This window comes from Orycteropus afer, unplaced genomic scaffold, assembly GCF_000298275.1.
Source record: "Orycteropus afer afer isolate SDZICR_OR568_19922 unplaced genomic scaffold, OryAfe1.0 scaffold00061, whole genome shotgun sequence".
In the NCBI taxonomy this organism is placed as follows: Eukaryota; Metazoa; Chordata; class Mammalia; order Tubulidentata; family Orycteropodidae; genus Orycteropus; species Orycteropus afer.
In genome coordinates, this window is record NW_006921648.1 from 12,684,230 (window position 1) to 12,701,437 (window position 17,208).

General features: G+C 45.1%; 1 protein-coding gene across 1 annotated transcript in view; it reads right to left on the reverse strand.

The window, feature by feature from the left end:
• Nucleotides 1-6,978, reverse strand: part of CPPED1 (calcineurin like phosphoesterase domain containing 1) — a 202,743-nt gene extending 195,765 nt beyond the window's left edge. The window contains exon 1 of the mRNA XM_007939738.1: nucleotides 6,909-6,978. Coding sequence (XP_007937929.1) covers nucleotides 6,909-6,978 — 70 coding nt within the window. The remainder of the gene's footprint in view (nucleotides 1-6,908) is intronic.
• Nucleotides 6,979-17,208: the final 10,230 nt, after the last annotated feature.

The following is a 17,208-nucleotide window of genomic DNA, read 5'->3' on the forward strand; positions in this document are numbered from 1 at the left end:
AAAAAAAAAAAAAAAGTAAAATGCTCTCTATCTTAACTGCCACACTTAATTCACTTGAGAAAACTGTTCTGGAGGGGGCTTTTGGTAGGAAGGAGTCCCTGGGTGGTAAGCTTGGCTGTTAACTGAAAGGCTGATGGTTCCAGTCCACCCAGAGGCACCTCAGAAGAAAGGCCTGGTGATCCACTTCCAAAAACGCAGCCACTGAAAACTATGGAACACAGTTTTACTTTGACATATGGGGTTGCCTTGAGTCAGAGTCAACTCCCCAGCAAATGATTGATATTCAGCAGTTTTTTTGTAGCAAACATGAACGTTGTCAGAGCTGCACTTTTTGGCCCTGTTACGTGAATAAATCAAACTCTTTAACAAGCATTGTGCAATTTGGCAAGAGAAAGGGAAAAGCCAGTTCTTTCACTTTCTCTTCCCAAGCATGCCCTTAGAGAATCTCTATTAGTAGCCTTGAGGCTGTTCCTTCGGGCACAGCCTGGACGGGCACCTCTCAAAGAGCATCTTTCAAAGTCGTCAGAACCACTGACTTTTGGGATACCAGCCAAATGCATTCACCACTACACCAACAAAACTCCTTGCCTGGTCCACAGAGGAGGCCAAGTGCAGACCCCACTTTTAGATGTAGTCAAAGTCAAAAGAGTCTGGTGTCATTTTCTTCTCTTCTTATTTGGCAAAGTAAATGTCCTATCAATTGATCTTCTACACCTCTCTCCATCACCACAATTCCTGTATAACTGAACCACTCTCTTGTTCTATAGTCCCTTCTAATCCTTTCTCCACTGGCAGCCATGACACAGCTCCAATGGGTTCACTCACTTAACTCACTGCCATCAAGTTGATTCCAACTCATAGTGACCCCCTTTGGGTTTCCAAGGTGGTAAATCTTTACAGAAGTAGATTGCCTAGTCTTCCTTCCATGGAGTAGCTGATGGGTTTGAATCACCAATCTCCTGGTTAGTAGTCAATTGCTTTAGGCACTATGCTACCAGAGCTAGGAAGCTTTAAAACTTCAAACAAAACCAAGAGTTGCCACTGAGTCAATTCCAATTCATGGTCAACCCCAGGTGTGGCAGAGTGGAACTGTGCCCTCAAAGGGTTTTCAGTGGCTGATTTTTCCTAAGTAAATGGCCAGCCCCTTTTTCCTAGTTCACCTTAGTTTGGAACAAATGAATGCACTGCTGAAACCTGCTCAGCATAATCAGCAACACACAAGCTACCACTGATAGGAGAGTGGTGGCTGGGCATGAGGTACGTCAGCCAGGAATCAAACCTGGGTCTCCCACATGGAAAGCAAGAACTCTACCACTGAATTCTCAATGCAACACCACCACACTGCCTCCAGAGAGCAACAGAAACATAATACAGGCAGACCTTGGAGATACTGAGGGTTTGGTTCCAGACCGCTGCAAAATAGCAAATATCACAATAAAGCAAGTCACACAAATTTTTTGCTTTCCTGGTGCACATAAAAGTTATGTTTATACTATACTCTGGTGGCGCAGTGCCTAAGCCATTTGAATAGTAACCACAAGGTTGGTGGTTCAAACCCCCCAGCCATTCTGTGGAAGAAAGACTGGGCAATCTACTTTCGTAAGGATTTACCACTTCAGAAACCCAAAGGGGGTTGCTATGAGTCGGAATCGACTTGATGGTAGTGGGTTGTTTTGTTTCATTTTTGGTTTTTTGTAGCCTACTGAGTGTGCAACAGCATTATGAAAAAGTTTAAAATACTGTGAGAATCACCAAAAATGTGACCCAGAGACATGAAGTGAGCACATGCTGTTAGAAAACGGCATGGACAGACTTGCTTATGGTAGGACTGTCACACACTCAATTTGTTTAAAAAAAAAAAAAAAAACAGTAACTGCACACTGCAATAAAGGGAAATACAATAAAATGAGGTATTCCTGTAAATATTTTCTGAACTGAAAAGAAGAGGTACAGTACAATAAAAGGAACTGTCATACATTGCTGGCGGGAGTATAAGTTGGTGCAGCCACTTTGGAAGACACTTTGACAAGATCTAGTAAAGCTAGGGATAATTATACCCTTTAACTTACAACTCCCCTCCTGGGTATCTGCCCTGGAGAAAACTCTCCCATGTGTGTACAAGATGACTTGCGTAAGAATGTGCACAGCAGCCCTATTAGAGTGAAGAACCAGAAACAACTAACTGTCCACTGTATCAGCCAGGGGCCCAGCAGAGAACAGCTGGCATATTCAAGCAGGGTAATTAAAGGTGCATGGACTAGGCTGCTAACTGAAACCAAGGTCGGCAGTTCAAACCCACCAGCTGCTCCATGGGAAAACGATGAGGCAGTCTGCTTCCATCAAGATTTACAGCGTTGGAAAACCTATAGGCAGTTCTACCCTGTCCTACAGTCGTTCTGAGTTGGAGTCAACTCAATGGTAGTATGTTTTGTTTGGCTGTGGTTTATTTGGGATAGGCTGAGTTCAGGAAAACTATGTAACAGTTTAGTAGTCAAGACAGAAAAGCAGAGCTCTTGCCACCTCTACATCTAGAAGGAGGAAGGGAAGAAGTGGTTACCCAAACCTGGAAAGGGTCCAAGGAGAAGGCTGCCTTGAGAGAAGCATGACTTTCAGGTGAGAAACACAGCTAGCTGAAGACAAGACCACAGAGAGTGTACTGGGGAAAAAAAAAATACGCTCCTGTCTGTTGCCCTCTCCCTCTGATCCCATCAGGGCACTCCACTGACCAAATCCAATGGAACCCAGAAGATGCTGATCCCATTCATGTAGTCCATAGTGATCAACCTCCTGGAGCACAGTGAAGAAAGGAGAGAGTAGACTTGCAGAGGCACAGGGGAGGTATTCAGTACATCTGTCGTGGATGAAATTGTGCACTTCCTCCCCACACCAAATATATATGTGTGTGTGTGTATGTGTGTGTGTGTATGTGTGTGTGTGTGTGTGTGTCTGTATATGTGCTGGAAACCTAACCCTTATACTAGTGGGTGTGATTTTATTTGGAAATAGGGTTTCTTTGCTATGTCAATTAGGTCATATCCTTTAGGTGGGTACTATACCTAACCACTTCTGAGTTATAAAAAGAACAGAGATCCAGCCTATATGACTATGAGACCAGAAGAACTAGATGGTGCCCAGCTACCATTGTCAACCACTCAGAGGGGCATCTATGTAGGAGATCCTGGGTAGAGTGGGAGAACAATGTGGAACAAAACTCAAAATCATTTGGGGAAAAAAAGGGACCAGGTTCGCTGGTCTGATAGAGCCTGATGGAACCCCTGAGACTATGGCCCCTAGCTGCCCTTCAGGTCTGGAACTGAACCCACTCCTGTAGCTTCCAGCCAAACAAAAGACAGGCATATGAGGTGAACATTTACATTAGGTAGATACACTCCTTGGAGAGATCAATCATGGGAGATTAGAAGGGCTGTGTATGCACAGGGAGGCAGCTTGGTGGGCAGGAGTATATGGGAGGGAAGGACACAGAGAAGAGGTAACTGGAGAAGAAGTGGGAAGAAAGCTGTTACATTGTGGGAAACTGTAGTCAATGTCATGAGACAAAGTTTATGTGAAGTGCTGAATGGAAAATTAATTTGCTCTGTAAACTTTCAGCCAAATCACAATAAAAAAAATTAAAAAAAAAAAAAGAAGAACAGAGACAAACACAGGGAAGACAGATGTCATGTGCAAACTATCTATAAGCTAAGGAACCAGGGCTGCAACCAGTTCAAAATGGTTCAATTATTGCTGTTATAAACAAGGGCTGCATAAGTGTTGCAAAGTAACCAAATCTGCTACTTGTGGTATTTTGACCCAATTAGGAAACAAACAGCTTTGCCCCACTTAAAGATGGCGGCCCATTGTACCACTATGAATGTGTGTTGCTCTCCAGAGTCCTGCCAATAATCCAGTCTCCTCCATCAGGCTCCTGACACTTTCAAAAGGAAGGACTGTGGCAGAGTTTTGGAGAACTGTATTATTGGCAGGACTCTGGAAAACAACACACATTCATAGCAGCCTGGTCAGCTGCCATGTTTGAGCAGGGCAGAGCTGTGTTTCCTACTCTGATCAAAAGACCATAGACAAAAGGCTTCATTACTATGCAACACGTACCCGGCCCGTTGTTTACAGCAGCCATTTTGAACCAATTTGAAGACCTGCAAGGAATCAAGGCATGCTAAGGACTACCTACAAGGATGGAATTGATATGGCCAAGACCCTAATTTGGACTTTTAGCCTCCAGAACTGTGAGAAAATAAGTTTCTGTTCTTTAAAGCTACCTACTTGTGGTATTTATGTTACAGTAGTACTATGGAACTAAGACACCTTCTATCAGCAGAAGCTGTAAAGTATGTACTCATATAATGGAATACTGCCCAACAAGAAAATGAGTGAACTAGAGCTACTTACATCAATACAGATGAATCTCAAAAACTTCACGTTGGGTGAAAAAGGCAAATCGCATTAAAACACAAACACGTACAGAATGACACTAAGGCAGATTGTATTTTCCAAAATCAACCAGAGTTGTATTTCTAGTTCCACAAGTTTTTCCAGAACCTTGACACTCCCACTGAGGTGCAAAGAAAGAAAAGAACAAGGCTCTAGAGCAGAGAAGTACACTTTAGATAAGGTAGCCAAGCAAAGTCTCTCTGAGGTAATGTCTGACCTTTAGAACGAGGTGTGAGGCTATAAAAATGTCCATATGCAGTTTAAACCTAACAGAAGGCAAGTTAGGGTAACTTCTTAGCCACAGCTAAGCACCTTGTGGATGTGAGTTGTGGGGCCTGCAGGCTGGGGACCATGGTTGCAGGAGACATCATGCTGAATTAGCACAGCACAGGATGCAAAAACAACTGTTCTACATCCTATTTTGGTGAGTTGCATTGGGGTCTTAAAAACTTGTGAGGGGCCATCTAAGATGCAACTGTTGGCCTCTCCTTGGCTGGAGCAAAAAGGAGTTAAGAAAATCAAAGATGCATGGAAACATAGTTCAAAGGATTTATGGGCCGTGAGAACTTCGGCCTATATGACCCTGAGACCAAAAGAACTAGATGGTGCCCGGCTACCAATGCCAGCCACTTGGAAAGGGATCAAAATTGGAGATCCTGGACAGAGAAGGGTGGGAGGAAATGTGGAAAACTCATAATCATAAAAAAGACTAGCCTTACTGGTCTGATAGAGACTATGAAACCCCTGAGACTATTGCCCTGTGTCACTCTTCAGGCCTGGAAATGAACTCACTCCCATGGCCTAACTCTCAGCCAAACAAGAGACAGGGCTATAAGCTAAACATCTATACCAGGAAGATGAACTCCTCAGAACAATCTGAGAGATCAGAAGGGTAAGCACAGGGAAAAGGGTAAGGAGGCAGAAATGTGTAGGCTAGAAGGACATGGGGAAAGGGTGACCACAGAGAAGAAGTGGGAGGAAAGCTGTTACACTGCAGGGAATGTAACCAGTGTTACAAAACAAATTGTGACAGGGAAAAAAAAAAATGAGATTTGAGGTTGAAGAGCCAAGCCCATTAGCCCTACTATGAGCTGTGAGAGTAGAAAGAAAGTAGGTGGCGAGGCCCTCAGGAAAGGTCTCGGCCCTTTCAAATGTATTTTAAGAAAACCAATGAAGCAGCAGAACCAGGAGAGGGCAAGTGGCAGGCTTGAAGGAACAACTGTGAGCACAAGCCAGCTCATGTAGTGTATTTGGGAAGAATTCCCCAGAATTGGGAGTCCCTGGCTGGTGCAAAGGTTTACACACTCAGCTACTAACCAGAAGGTGCCAGTTCAAATCCACCCAGAGGTGCCTCCAAAGAAAGGTCTGGCAATCTACTTCAAAAAGATGACCAAAAAAAAAAAAAAAAAAACTCACTGCCCTCCAGTCGGATCCGACTCATAGTGACCCCTCCTTGCATTTCCGAGGCGATTTCACTATGGAAGTAGATTGCCCACCCTTCCTTCCCAGGAATGGCTGGTGGGTTTGAACCGCAAGCCTTCTGGTTAGCAGTCAAGTGCCTTAGGCACTACACCACCAGAGCGCCCCCAATTCTATGGCACATAGCTCTACGCAGACACATATGAAGTTGCCATGAGACTGAATGAACTCTACAGCAACCAACTTTTTCTTCCCGGATTACAAAGCCAATGAGTGAATGGCTGGGAATTCAACATCAAGCAGCGAAAAGCCACAGAAGGGAGGGAACCAAGGAACCTGAGGAACCCTCCCTCTGGACTTACTAATACTCACTTGACGCTGAGCGTGTGCCTGACACTGGCGTGCGGAAGCACTGCACGCGCTGTCTCGGAGGTGAGCTGTTATCAAGCTCATCTTCATAGGGAGACATATTAACTAAATCAAAAATCCGGCCACTAAACTTTACCATGGCTCTGGAGTGTCTCGGCTCTATACTGTTCTGAGCTGCATGGTTCACATTAGGAACAACTCATAGTAAGTGACTCTAATTATACACCAAGGCAACGACCTCATAATAAAACTAACAGCACCTAATGTGTATAGAACCCTTACTGAGGGCCACTCATAATCTTACTGTTGTTATTATTCCCGTTTCACGGATGAGGAAACTAAGGCCCACCAGATTTTCTGAGTAACGTGGCCAAGGCAGGAATTGAAAATTTGGTCTAACAAGAAAGCCTATGCTACTATTAGCTATGTTTTGCTCCCTTACTCTCAGGGAGGTTAGTTCAAAGCCAGGTGGCGCCAGAACAGGGCTCTCGCTCAGGTACTCGCACCGCCACGTCGCTTCTAGAAGCTCTAAGGGCGAGCAGTGAACCTCTATTCCGGTGCTGCCCCACAGGTTCCGGCTAGAGACACGCGCACCCGGTCGAAAAGTTCCCCCGGCGGAAGGTTCCGCAGCCCAGGAGTCGTCCCCTCCCCGGGCGAAAGACGGGCAGTACCTGCGGAAAATGCATCCAGGGTCCTGCCCCGGGCTCTATGGAAAACACCCCCCACCTCCGCAGCAGACATAGCGAGAGAGCCTCTAGCTGCGCCTCAGCGTGGGAGTAAGCGGCGTTAGTCTCCAAGGCCTACCCACCAGACCGGCCCCGTTTGGGGCGGTGCCCTCTGCAGGGGCGGGGCGGGCGCGCAGGGCTCTGCAGTTCGGGGCGCTGCTAGTGCTGCCTGGGCGGGGCGGAGGCGCGAGTGGTTCCTCTGGGATCAACCCGGGCACCTGGATAGTGGCGGCCCCTTCTCCCTGGCCTACAGGTCAGAGGTGGTTCCTATAGGGTCGGCATTGGGGCCATTCCCCCACTAAAGATGGGGTTCCCAGATCAACAAATAAAAATGCAGGACACTCGTTAAATTGGAATTTCAGTCAACAAGGAATAATTGTTTAAGTATGCCCCATGCAATATTTGGGAGATACTTATACTCAAAAAAAAAAAAAAGAAAGAAAGGAGCTCTGGTGGCATAGTGGGTAAAGCATTTTAGCTGGTAACCAGAAGACCGGTGGTTCAAACCCAGCTGCTCCACAGGAAGACAAGGCAATCTACTTTTGTGAAGATTTCCAGCCTTGGTAACCCACTGGGGGTCACTAGGAGTTGGAATCAACTAGATGGCAGTGGGTTTGATTTTTGGTATACTCAAAAATGTTCTGTTATAAGAAACTCCAGTTAAAATGGGTGTATATTTTATCTGGCCTCTCTTCCTTAATGTAGAAAAAGCTGGGTCCTGCCTCAGTACAGCCCTCCAGGCCACCAGCTGTGCTCGATCATGCGTCTTCAGTTTCGTCTTCATCATTATCAGCACCACTATCACCATCCACTACGCGTCAGGCACTGTGGAAGCTCTTGGCTGACAACGTACCTATTCCTTGCAACAGTCGGAGGAAGCCAGTGCTGTCTTTAGCCCCTTTGTTAGATGGCGAAACGGGGCTCAGAGAGATGGAGCACCTACAGAAGATGTTACACAGCTGGACAAGCAGTAAAGCTTCCAGAGGGCAAACTAGGGTGTGTCCAGCTCCAAAGGCATTGCACTGAAAGTCTAAGGCAGAGTTTGTTAAACTTGTTAAAAATGCAAATTCCAGGGTGGTACTACTGAATCCCAGAGCTCTGGTAGCAAAGTGCCTAAGGCACTTGACTGCTAACCAGAAGGCTGGTGGTTCATATCCACCAGCCACTCCTCGGAAGGAAGGTTGGGCAATCTACTTCCTTACTGATACTGCCTCAGCAACCCAGGGAGGGGTCGCTATGAGTCGGGTTCGACTTGACTGGCACATGAAAACAACAACAACTACTGAATCCAAATCTTCTGCCTGGTTCTAACAAGCACCCCCAGAGTTCAAATGATCTGGCCATGTTTGGAAAATGCTGTTTGGAACTAGCAGCCTATATCAGAAGCACTGTTGTTGTTGTGGTTATGTGCCATCGAGTAGGCCCCAACTCATAGTGACCCCTCCTTGGGTTTCCAAGGCAGTATCACTACGGAAGTAGATTGCCCCATCTTCCTTCTGAGGAGTGGCTGGTGGGTTTGAACCGCCAGCCCTCTGGTTAGCATTGACTGGCACTATGCTACCAGAGCTCCTATTGGAAGCACTAGAGGCAGCTAAACTAGCCAGAAGGACTGTCCTCTAACCCTGGACAAGAACCACTCAGAAGGCAGTAATCATAGCAGTAAAGAGAGTGAATCCCCAGGGGGTTGTGGGGCCAAACTGGCTGGGTTCTCATCCTGGTTCTACCACTTGCTGGTTTGTGTGACCTTGCAAATTACTTACTTTCTCCACGCCCCAGTTTCCCTATCTATGAAATGGACGCAGTAGAAATACCCACCTCATAGGGCTGCTGGGAAGTTTGTGGTTAGGTGCCTTTAAGTCAGTTCTGACTCACAGGACCCTGAGGACAACAAAACCAAACACTAACCGGTCCTGCGCCATCCTCACTATGACTGCTATGTTTGAGCCCACAGTTGCAAGCATTGTGAGTTAGGATTTACAAGACATACTTTTAAGGGGGACAAAATTCAGTCCATAACATCCAATGGCTCTGTCAGAACATTTCTGATGAGGCCAAGGGAGCTATGCCCAACTACTACCTCGTTCAAAAGGGGGTAATCTCACCAAGATAGTCATAATTCATTTACTTACTCTTGCAACAGTCATTTGAGTGTCTCAAGTGCCCTGCTTGGTGTGAAAGACAGTCAAGGTAACTGCTCTCATGGAACTTACAGGTGAGTTGGGCAAGACAACGTTACACAAATAATTACACCTGTAAACATGTAATTAGCAACCATGCAAAGTGCTGTGAGACAAGAAAACCAAAGAGCACTGCTGTCGAGTCAATTCTGACTCGTAGTGACCCTATCGGGAGAGAACTGCCCCATAGGGTTTCCAAGGCTGTAATCTTTACAGAAGCAGACTGCTGCAGCTTTCGCATGCAGAGCACCTGGTCGACCTTTCCCTTAGCAGCCAAGTACTTTAACCACTGTTCCATTGCAGCTCCTCATGAGAGATGAGAGCAGGGTGCTATAAAAAAGAATGGGGGAGGGCTAGTTTAGATTCAGAGAACCTGCAAGTGTGGAGAGGAAGGCCTCTCCATGGAAGGAGCATTTAAGAAGAGGCCTTGATGTTCCAAACCACATTCCTGAGAGTGGGGAGCGTTGTTCTGTTCAATGAGATCTGGGTACCATTGCCTGAGAAACCAACCAGTTACCATCTAGTTAATTCTTAAGTCACGGTGACCCCATGTGTGTCAAAGTAGAAGGGTTCTACAGGCCACCTCTGGATGGACTAGAACCACCAACCTTTTTGTTAGCAGCCAAAGGCTTAACTGTTTGTGCCACCTAGGCATTCCCTAACAACAGAGGGCACCTAACAAAAGCTAATCCGGCACGTTCCAGGAGTGAGGGTTGGGGAGCATTGTGTATGAGCACTGACTACCATGTTCCCTCCCCACCCTTTAATAAACCGCCTAGTTCTTCCCTCCCACCCTTTGTGACAGCTATACATGTAAAAAGTCCTCATCCGAATATGTTGTTATTAAAGGGCCAAAACCCATTAAATGGGGAAGACAGAGTCTCTTTAACAAAGAGTGCTGGCAAAACTGGATATCCATTTGCAGAAAAAAAAGAAAGAAACAAGATCCGTACCTCACATCATACACAAAAACTAACTCAAGGTGGATCAAAGACCTGAATGTAAAACCTAAAACTATAAAGTTTATCAAATAAAAAACAGGGACAAAGTTAGGGGCCCTAATTTATGGCATAAATAGACTATCAAACACAACCAAAAATGTACAAAGAGCAGAAAATAAATTAGATGAGTGGGACCTTCAAAAAATTAAATTTTAAGTTCATCAAAAGACTTCTCCAAAAGAGGTGAAAGAGAACCTACAGATTGGGCAAAAATACTTGGCAACAACATATCTGATAAGGGACTTGTTTCTAGGGCTTATAGAAAACTTCAACACTGCAACATCAAAAAGACAAATAATCCAATTAAAAAATGGGCAGAGGACATGTACAGACACTTCATCAAAGAAGACATTCAGGCTGCCAACAAATACATGAAGAAATGTTCATGATCATTAGCCATTAGAGAGATGCAAATGAAAACAACAATGAAATATCATCTCACCCCGGAAATAATAGCAAAATTCAACAAGACAGAAAACAAATACTGGCAAGGATGTAAAGAGATTAGGACTGTCATACACTGGTAGAATGGTGCAACCACTGTGGAAAATTGTATGGTGCTTCCTTAAAAAGTTAGAAAGAGAAATGCCATTTGATTCCACAATCCCACTACTACGTGTATATCCTAACAGAAGTAAGAGTTGAACACAAATAGATACATGCACACCCATGTTCATTGCAGCACTATTCACAAGAGCAAAGAGATGGAAACCTGAGTGCCCTTCAGCAGATGGATGGATAACCAAACATACACATATGGAATACTATGAAACATTAAAGTAAAATGAAGAATCCACAAAACATCTCATAAGGTGGTTGAACTTGTAGGACATTAAACCAAACTGGATGAAATAAGTCAATCACAGAAGGACAGGTATTATATGAGTCCACTACTATAAAAAGGGGAGCTCTGGTAGCATAGTGGCTAAGACACTTGCCTGCTAAGCAGACGGCTGGTGGTTCAAACCCACCAGCCACTCCTCAGAAGGAAGGTTGGGCAATCCTACTTCCGTAGTGATACTGCCTTGGAAACCCAAGGAGGGGTCGCTATGAGTCGGGGCCGACTCGATGGCACATAAAACAACAACAACAACTATAAAAAGCCAAGGTAAGATTTACACATGGAAGGAACCTTTCTTTATTGGTTACCAGGGATGGGAGAGGAGGAGAGGGAAAATTACTATCTAGGTAAGAGACTCATATTGATTATGGTGACACAGGTCAAGGGAAAGGCAATACACCAAAAGCGGGAGACCAGCACAGTCTCACTAAGGAAAGGAAGACATGGAGAGGTGTAAAAGAGGTACAGCCAACAAAGGTAAATACCATTGCATACATAATACTGCCTTGTCAGTAACAGCAAATGCTGATCCACGGGTGGAAACATACGTAGATAGGCGAGAAGATGTGGACAAACAGAAAAATACCCATGACCATATACAGATTTGGCAGACAGTGTTTCCACATACATATTTGTAAGTGCTATAAAAATGTCCATATATAATAGAGCTGACGGGCAAAGTTATGATAGATTCTTAGCCACAACCAAATTCCTTGAGGGAGCAAGTGGCTGGATCTGCAGGCTCAGGACCATGGTCACAGGGGACATTAAGCTCAATTGACACAACACAGTACACAAAAATGTTCTACATTCTACTTTGGTGAGTATTGACTGAAGTCTCTCTCTTTTTTTTAATTGTTAATTGGGTGAAAAATTACAGAGCAAATTCACTTTCCATACAGCAGTTCACATATATTTTGTCTCATGACATTGACTATAATTTACCACAATGGAACACCTCCCCTCCCACTTCCTCCCAACAGTTACTGCTTCCCTGTGTCTATCCCTCCATGCACTCCTACCCCCTGAGCTGTCTCCCTGTACATAAACAGCTCTTCTTTCTCCCATGATTGTTCTCTCCAAGGAGTGCATCTACCTCAGGTAAATGTTCATCTCATATGTCTGTCTTTTGTTTGGCTGGAAGCCACAGGTGTGGGTTCAATTCCAGACCCGAAGGGCAGCTAGGGGCCATAATTTCAGGGGTTCCATTGGGCTCTATCAGACCAGCAAACCTGGTCTCTCTCTCTCTTTTTTTTTTTTCTTCCTCCAAATGATTTTGAGTTTTTGTTCCACATTGTTCTCCCTCTCCATCCAGGATCTCCTATATAGGTCCCCCTCCGAGTGGTTAACAGTTGTAGCCAGGCACCATTGAGACAACTGGGGTCCTAAAAGCTTGCAAGCAGGCACCTAAGATGCAACTGTTGTTCTCTCCGCGTCTGGAGCAAAAAAGAGGAAAGAGAATAAAAAACATATGGAAACAATTAGTCCAAGGGACTAGTGGACCATGGGATCCTCAGCTTGACACCAGAAGAACTAGATGATGCCTGGCTACCACTGACAACTATTCAGAAAAAGATCAAACTCGGAGATCCTGGATAGCGTGGGAGAAAAACATGGAACAAAACTCAAAACCATAAATAAGTTAAAAAAAAAAAAAAAAGATCAGGCTTACTGGTCCAATAGAGAGTGGTAAAACCCCCAAGACTATGACCCCTAGTTACCCTTTGGGTCTGGTACTGGATTCACTCCTGTGGCTTAGCTTTGAGCCAAACAATAGGCCTACAAGGTGAACAGTCACACCAAGGAGGTGCACTCCTTAGAACAATCAACCCCCAGAGATCAGAAGGGCAGCACTCGCCAGGGAGAAAGCTCAGAGGCAGGAATGCGTAGGAAAGAAAGACACGAGTAAAAGGAAATGCAGGAGGAAGTGGGAAGAGTGGGGATTGCAATCAATGTCACAAAACAAAATCTTTATGAACTGTTTAATGGAAAATGAAATTGCTCTGTAAATTATTTGATTTCATTCAAATCACAATAAAATTTTTAAAAAATGTTCTTTAGAGATGCAGCTAAGAGTAAGAGTCACTGTACTGGGCTGTCTTATCGCCTCACTCCACGAAATAGGTGGAACAATTTGTCCTAATATAAATGGCCCTAGGCTGCTAGGCGTTTATAGTTCTCAATAGCTTTTTATAGATCTCCTAACTCCTCCTCATTGTCAAGTGGTCAGCTATCACCTCTCACTGTTTCTGGAGTCTGCCCCTACCAAGTCTTCACTGCCAGCCACCTTCCCTGGTTCAGATGCCTACTTTCCCATCGCCCAAGTCTGGGAAACCGACTGCAAAGGTTGTTAGGTTTGTGAGCCAGGTTGGCTTATGGCCTGGAGCCAACAAGCTTGGAATAAGAGCCTGAGGCTTCATTTAGAGAAATGCTTGGGCATTAGTTTCATAGTCGTTGTCATTCCTGGTTGGATCATCGGAGGCCCTTTCTTAGAAAGCATGGGATTCCCTGCTTTGGGTCATAGATGAGGCTGGCTTCACCATTCTGGAATGAAGGAAGATATTCTGGTGCAGAACAATGGAGAGACGTGGAGAGGTGAAAGCACCCCATAATTACTGAGCCATCAGACACCCCTCCCCTTTATCCAGTCCTGACCTGCACCTGTGCAGGTGGGACCGGGGAGGGACCCTAACATGTGTCTTGTTTTGTTATATGACTCTGTTTTTATATCTGTCTTTCTATTTTCTAAGACACCAACCAGAAGAGAGTAGGGTTGGGATGCACCCGATTTCTATGTGATTTCCTTAATTTAATGGATAAAATCTCCAAAGAAGAGCTCTCTTTCCTAAGCAAGCTCACATTCACTGGTCCAGGGGTTAGGACTTCAACATATCTTTTGGGAAAAACAGTTCAATCTATGACATGTATCATTTGGCTTTCAGAGTTTTTTGAGTCTTTTAAAACTTGTTCCCACTGGATCTCATAATTTATAACCATAACCAGTAGTTGACGTCGGGGCTAAGCTGATGAATCAGATGACCTGAATTTAAGCCCATTTGTTGCCTTACTAGCTCTGTAGGAGCTCTGGTGGCATAGAGCCTAAGGCATTTGACTGCCAACTAGCTCTGTGACCTTAGGTAAGTCACTTAACTTCTCTGAGTTTCGTGTTCCTCAACTGTAAAGGGGATGTACTAGTTTCCTAGGGCTGTCATAACAAATTATCATGAACCAGGTGGCTTATAACAGCAAAAGCATACTGTCTTCTAGTCCGAGAGGCGGGAGTCTGATTCCAGGACGTCGACAGAGCCGTGCCGTCTTGGAAGGCTCTAGAGGAGGATCCTCCCTTGCATCTTCCAGCTTCTGGTGGCCCCAGCGGTTCCTTGGTTTGTGGCAGCACAACTCCCACCTCTGCCTCCATCTTCACATGGTATCTTCCTTCTGGGTCTGTCTCTCTATCTCCTCTTTTTGTAAGGACACTAGTCATACTAGATCAAAGCCCACCTATTCCAGTACAATCTCATGTTAACTGATTACATCTGCAAAGACAATTTCCAAGCCAGGTCTCATTCTGAGGTTCTAGGAGAGATGAGTTTTGAGGGATCACAGTTAAGTCCCGGACAGAGGACTTAGTCCTGTTCTGCCTGCAGACTCTTTGGGAACATTCAGTGACATCAAGTACCAGTGCCTAAGGCATCTGACTGCTAACCAGAAGGTCATTCGTGGTTCATACCCACCAGCCACTCTGTGGAAGGAACACTGGGCAATCTACTTCCGTAAAGATTTACTGCCTCAGAAACCCAATGGGGATGGCTATGAGTTGGAATTGACTCAATGGCAATGAGATGGGTTGGGTTTGGTATCACAGCACATAGTAATTGCTCAATAAACATGCTGTTATCTTGGTGATTATTATCTCAGAAAATCCACTGAAGGCCTCCCAGCATTCCTAGTCACTGAGGCAAGGTCTCCTGATACTCAGAACCTGGGATAAGGAATTTGAGTTCAGAAACCATCCCTAGAAATATCACACAGCAGAAGTACTGTCACAAACTCTGTTTCCTCAGACTGCACTGGGCAGTAGAGTAGCCACGATCCACCTGTGGCTCTCTAAATGAACATTAACTAAAACTGAAATGACAGTTTCTCAGTCGTACTAGACATGTTTTCAATTGCTCAACAGCAACTAAAATACAGGACCCAGGGGAATTTCAGCTTCAGATAAATAAATGATTTATTAGTATAAGTGTATTGGGATATACTTTATCTGAAATTCACACGTCACTGGGTGTCCTGTGTTTTATCTGGCTATTCGAGGCTTGTAGTAGCTGCTGTCAAGTGGGGCCCCCAGTCATAGCGACCCCATGTACCACAGAATGAAAAGCTACCCAGATCCATAGCAAGCTCATAATCAGTTTCAGATAGGACCCTTGGGATCCATAGGGCTTTCATTTGGCCAATTTTTTCGAAGTAGATTGCCAGGCCTTTCTTCCTGGTCCATCTTAGTCTGGAAGTTCTGCTGAAACCTGTTCAGTATCCTAGCAACACACAAGCCTCCAATGACAGACACGTGGTGGCTGTTCATGAGGTGCATTGGCGGGATTCCAACTCAGGTCTCCTGCATAAAAGGCGAGAATTCTACCACTGAACCACCTTGCCCCCGCAACTCTAGACCCGTGGCTACCATATTGGACAGGACAGGCATAAAGCATGCCCAACACTGCAGAAATGTCTACTGGACAGTGCTACTTCAGAACACCCAGGAGCAAGTGCACCCAGTGAACTGTATCTGCTACTTCTGTTCTTTGTACAGCAGCTCATCCCTGACACTCAGCACAAACAGCCAGGAAAAGCACCCCTAACAATTCTCATCAAGTTCTTGGCCTTGGAAGCTGGTAATACTAATTATTCTTATTCTTTGTCACGTATAATTCAGAACCTTCAACTTCATTTCCCCACTTAGGCTTTGGTTCATCCACTTCTTTTCTTTTATGTCTCCCCTACACTGCTTAACACCCCTTGTAAATAACTTTTTGCATGATTGTTGGGGCTTTTTTCTCCCCAGTCTTCATTTTCCTCCACTAACTAGTGAATGCAACCTCCTGAAGCATTTAAATCATTCACAGTGATTCACTGTGGGTTAAGAAAAGTCCTCTTGTCCTTCCTCAGCAAGAATCAGAGCTCTTCCTAAAGCTGCCATCCTTTCAACTCAATGGTACATGACATGTAAACTTTAAGCTCCCTTGAGGCTCATAGGAGCTCTGGTGGCGTAGTGCCTAAGGCATTTGACTGCTAAAAAGAAGGCTGGCAGTTCAAAGCTACCAGCCACTCCCCGGAAGGAAGGTTGGGCAATCTACTTCCGCATTGATACTGCCTTGGAGACCCAAGGAGGGGTCACTATGAGTCGGATCCAACTCGATGACAGTGAGTTTGGTTTTTGGTTTTTGAGCCTCACACATCCACTGGAGCACACCAAGCACCAGAACAGGGTGTGACACCCAGAAGCCCCACCATCAATACGTGCTGAGTTGAACTGAGTTTGCTTCTCTGTTAAAGTTCCTCACGACTACCGAGAAAGGCCTGATGATCCACTTCCGAAAATTAGTCAATGAAAACCTTGTGGATCACAACAGAATGTTGTCCACCTCACTTGCTTTGGACACGTCGTCAGGAGGAATCAATCACTAGAGGGAGACACCATGTTTGATAGTAGAGGGCCGGTGAGGGCAGGGGAGACCCTCGGTGGGATCAGTCAGCACAGTAGCCGCAATGATGGACTTGAACATGCCTTTGATCATGAGGATGACACAGGACCAGGCAAAGTTTTGTTCTGTTCTTTGTCAGGGCGTCCTGAATCAGAATCAACTCAACGGCAGCTATCTATCTACCTACCTACTGACCTATCAAAGTCCTGGTGGCACAGTGGTTAAAGGTTTGGCTACTAACCTAAAGATGGCCAGTTCAAACCCACCAGCTGCTCTGCAGAAAAAAAGACCTGCCACTCTGCTCCTGTAAAGATGACAGTGTTGGAAACCCTATGGGACATTTCTTCTCTGCCTTCTAGGGTCACTATGAGTCGGAATCAACAGGATGGCTATGGATTTTTTTTAATGAGATCTCTTCCATCAATAATGCTGATAATCCTGGTGGTATATTTCAAATTCTGTTCAGTTTTTCCATGTGGCTAGGTCATGGGTCAGTTCCCAGTGAACAACAACAAAAGCAAAATT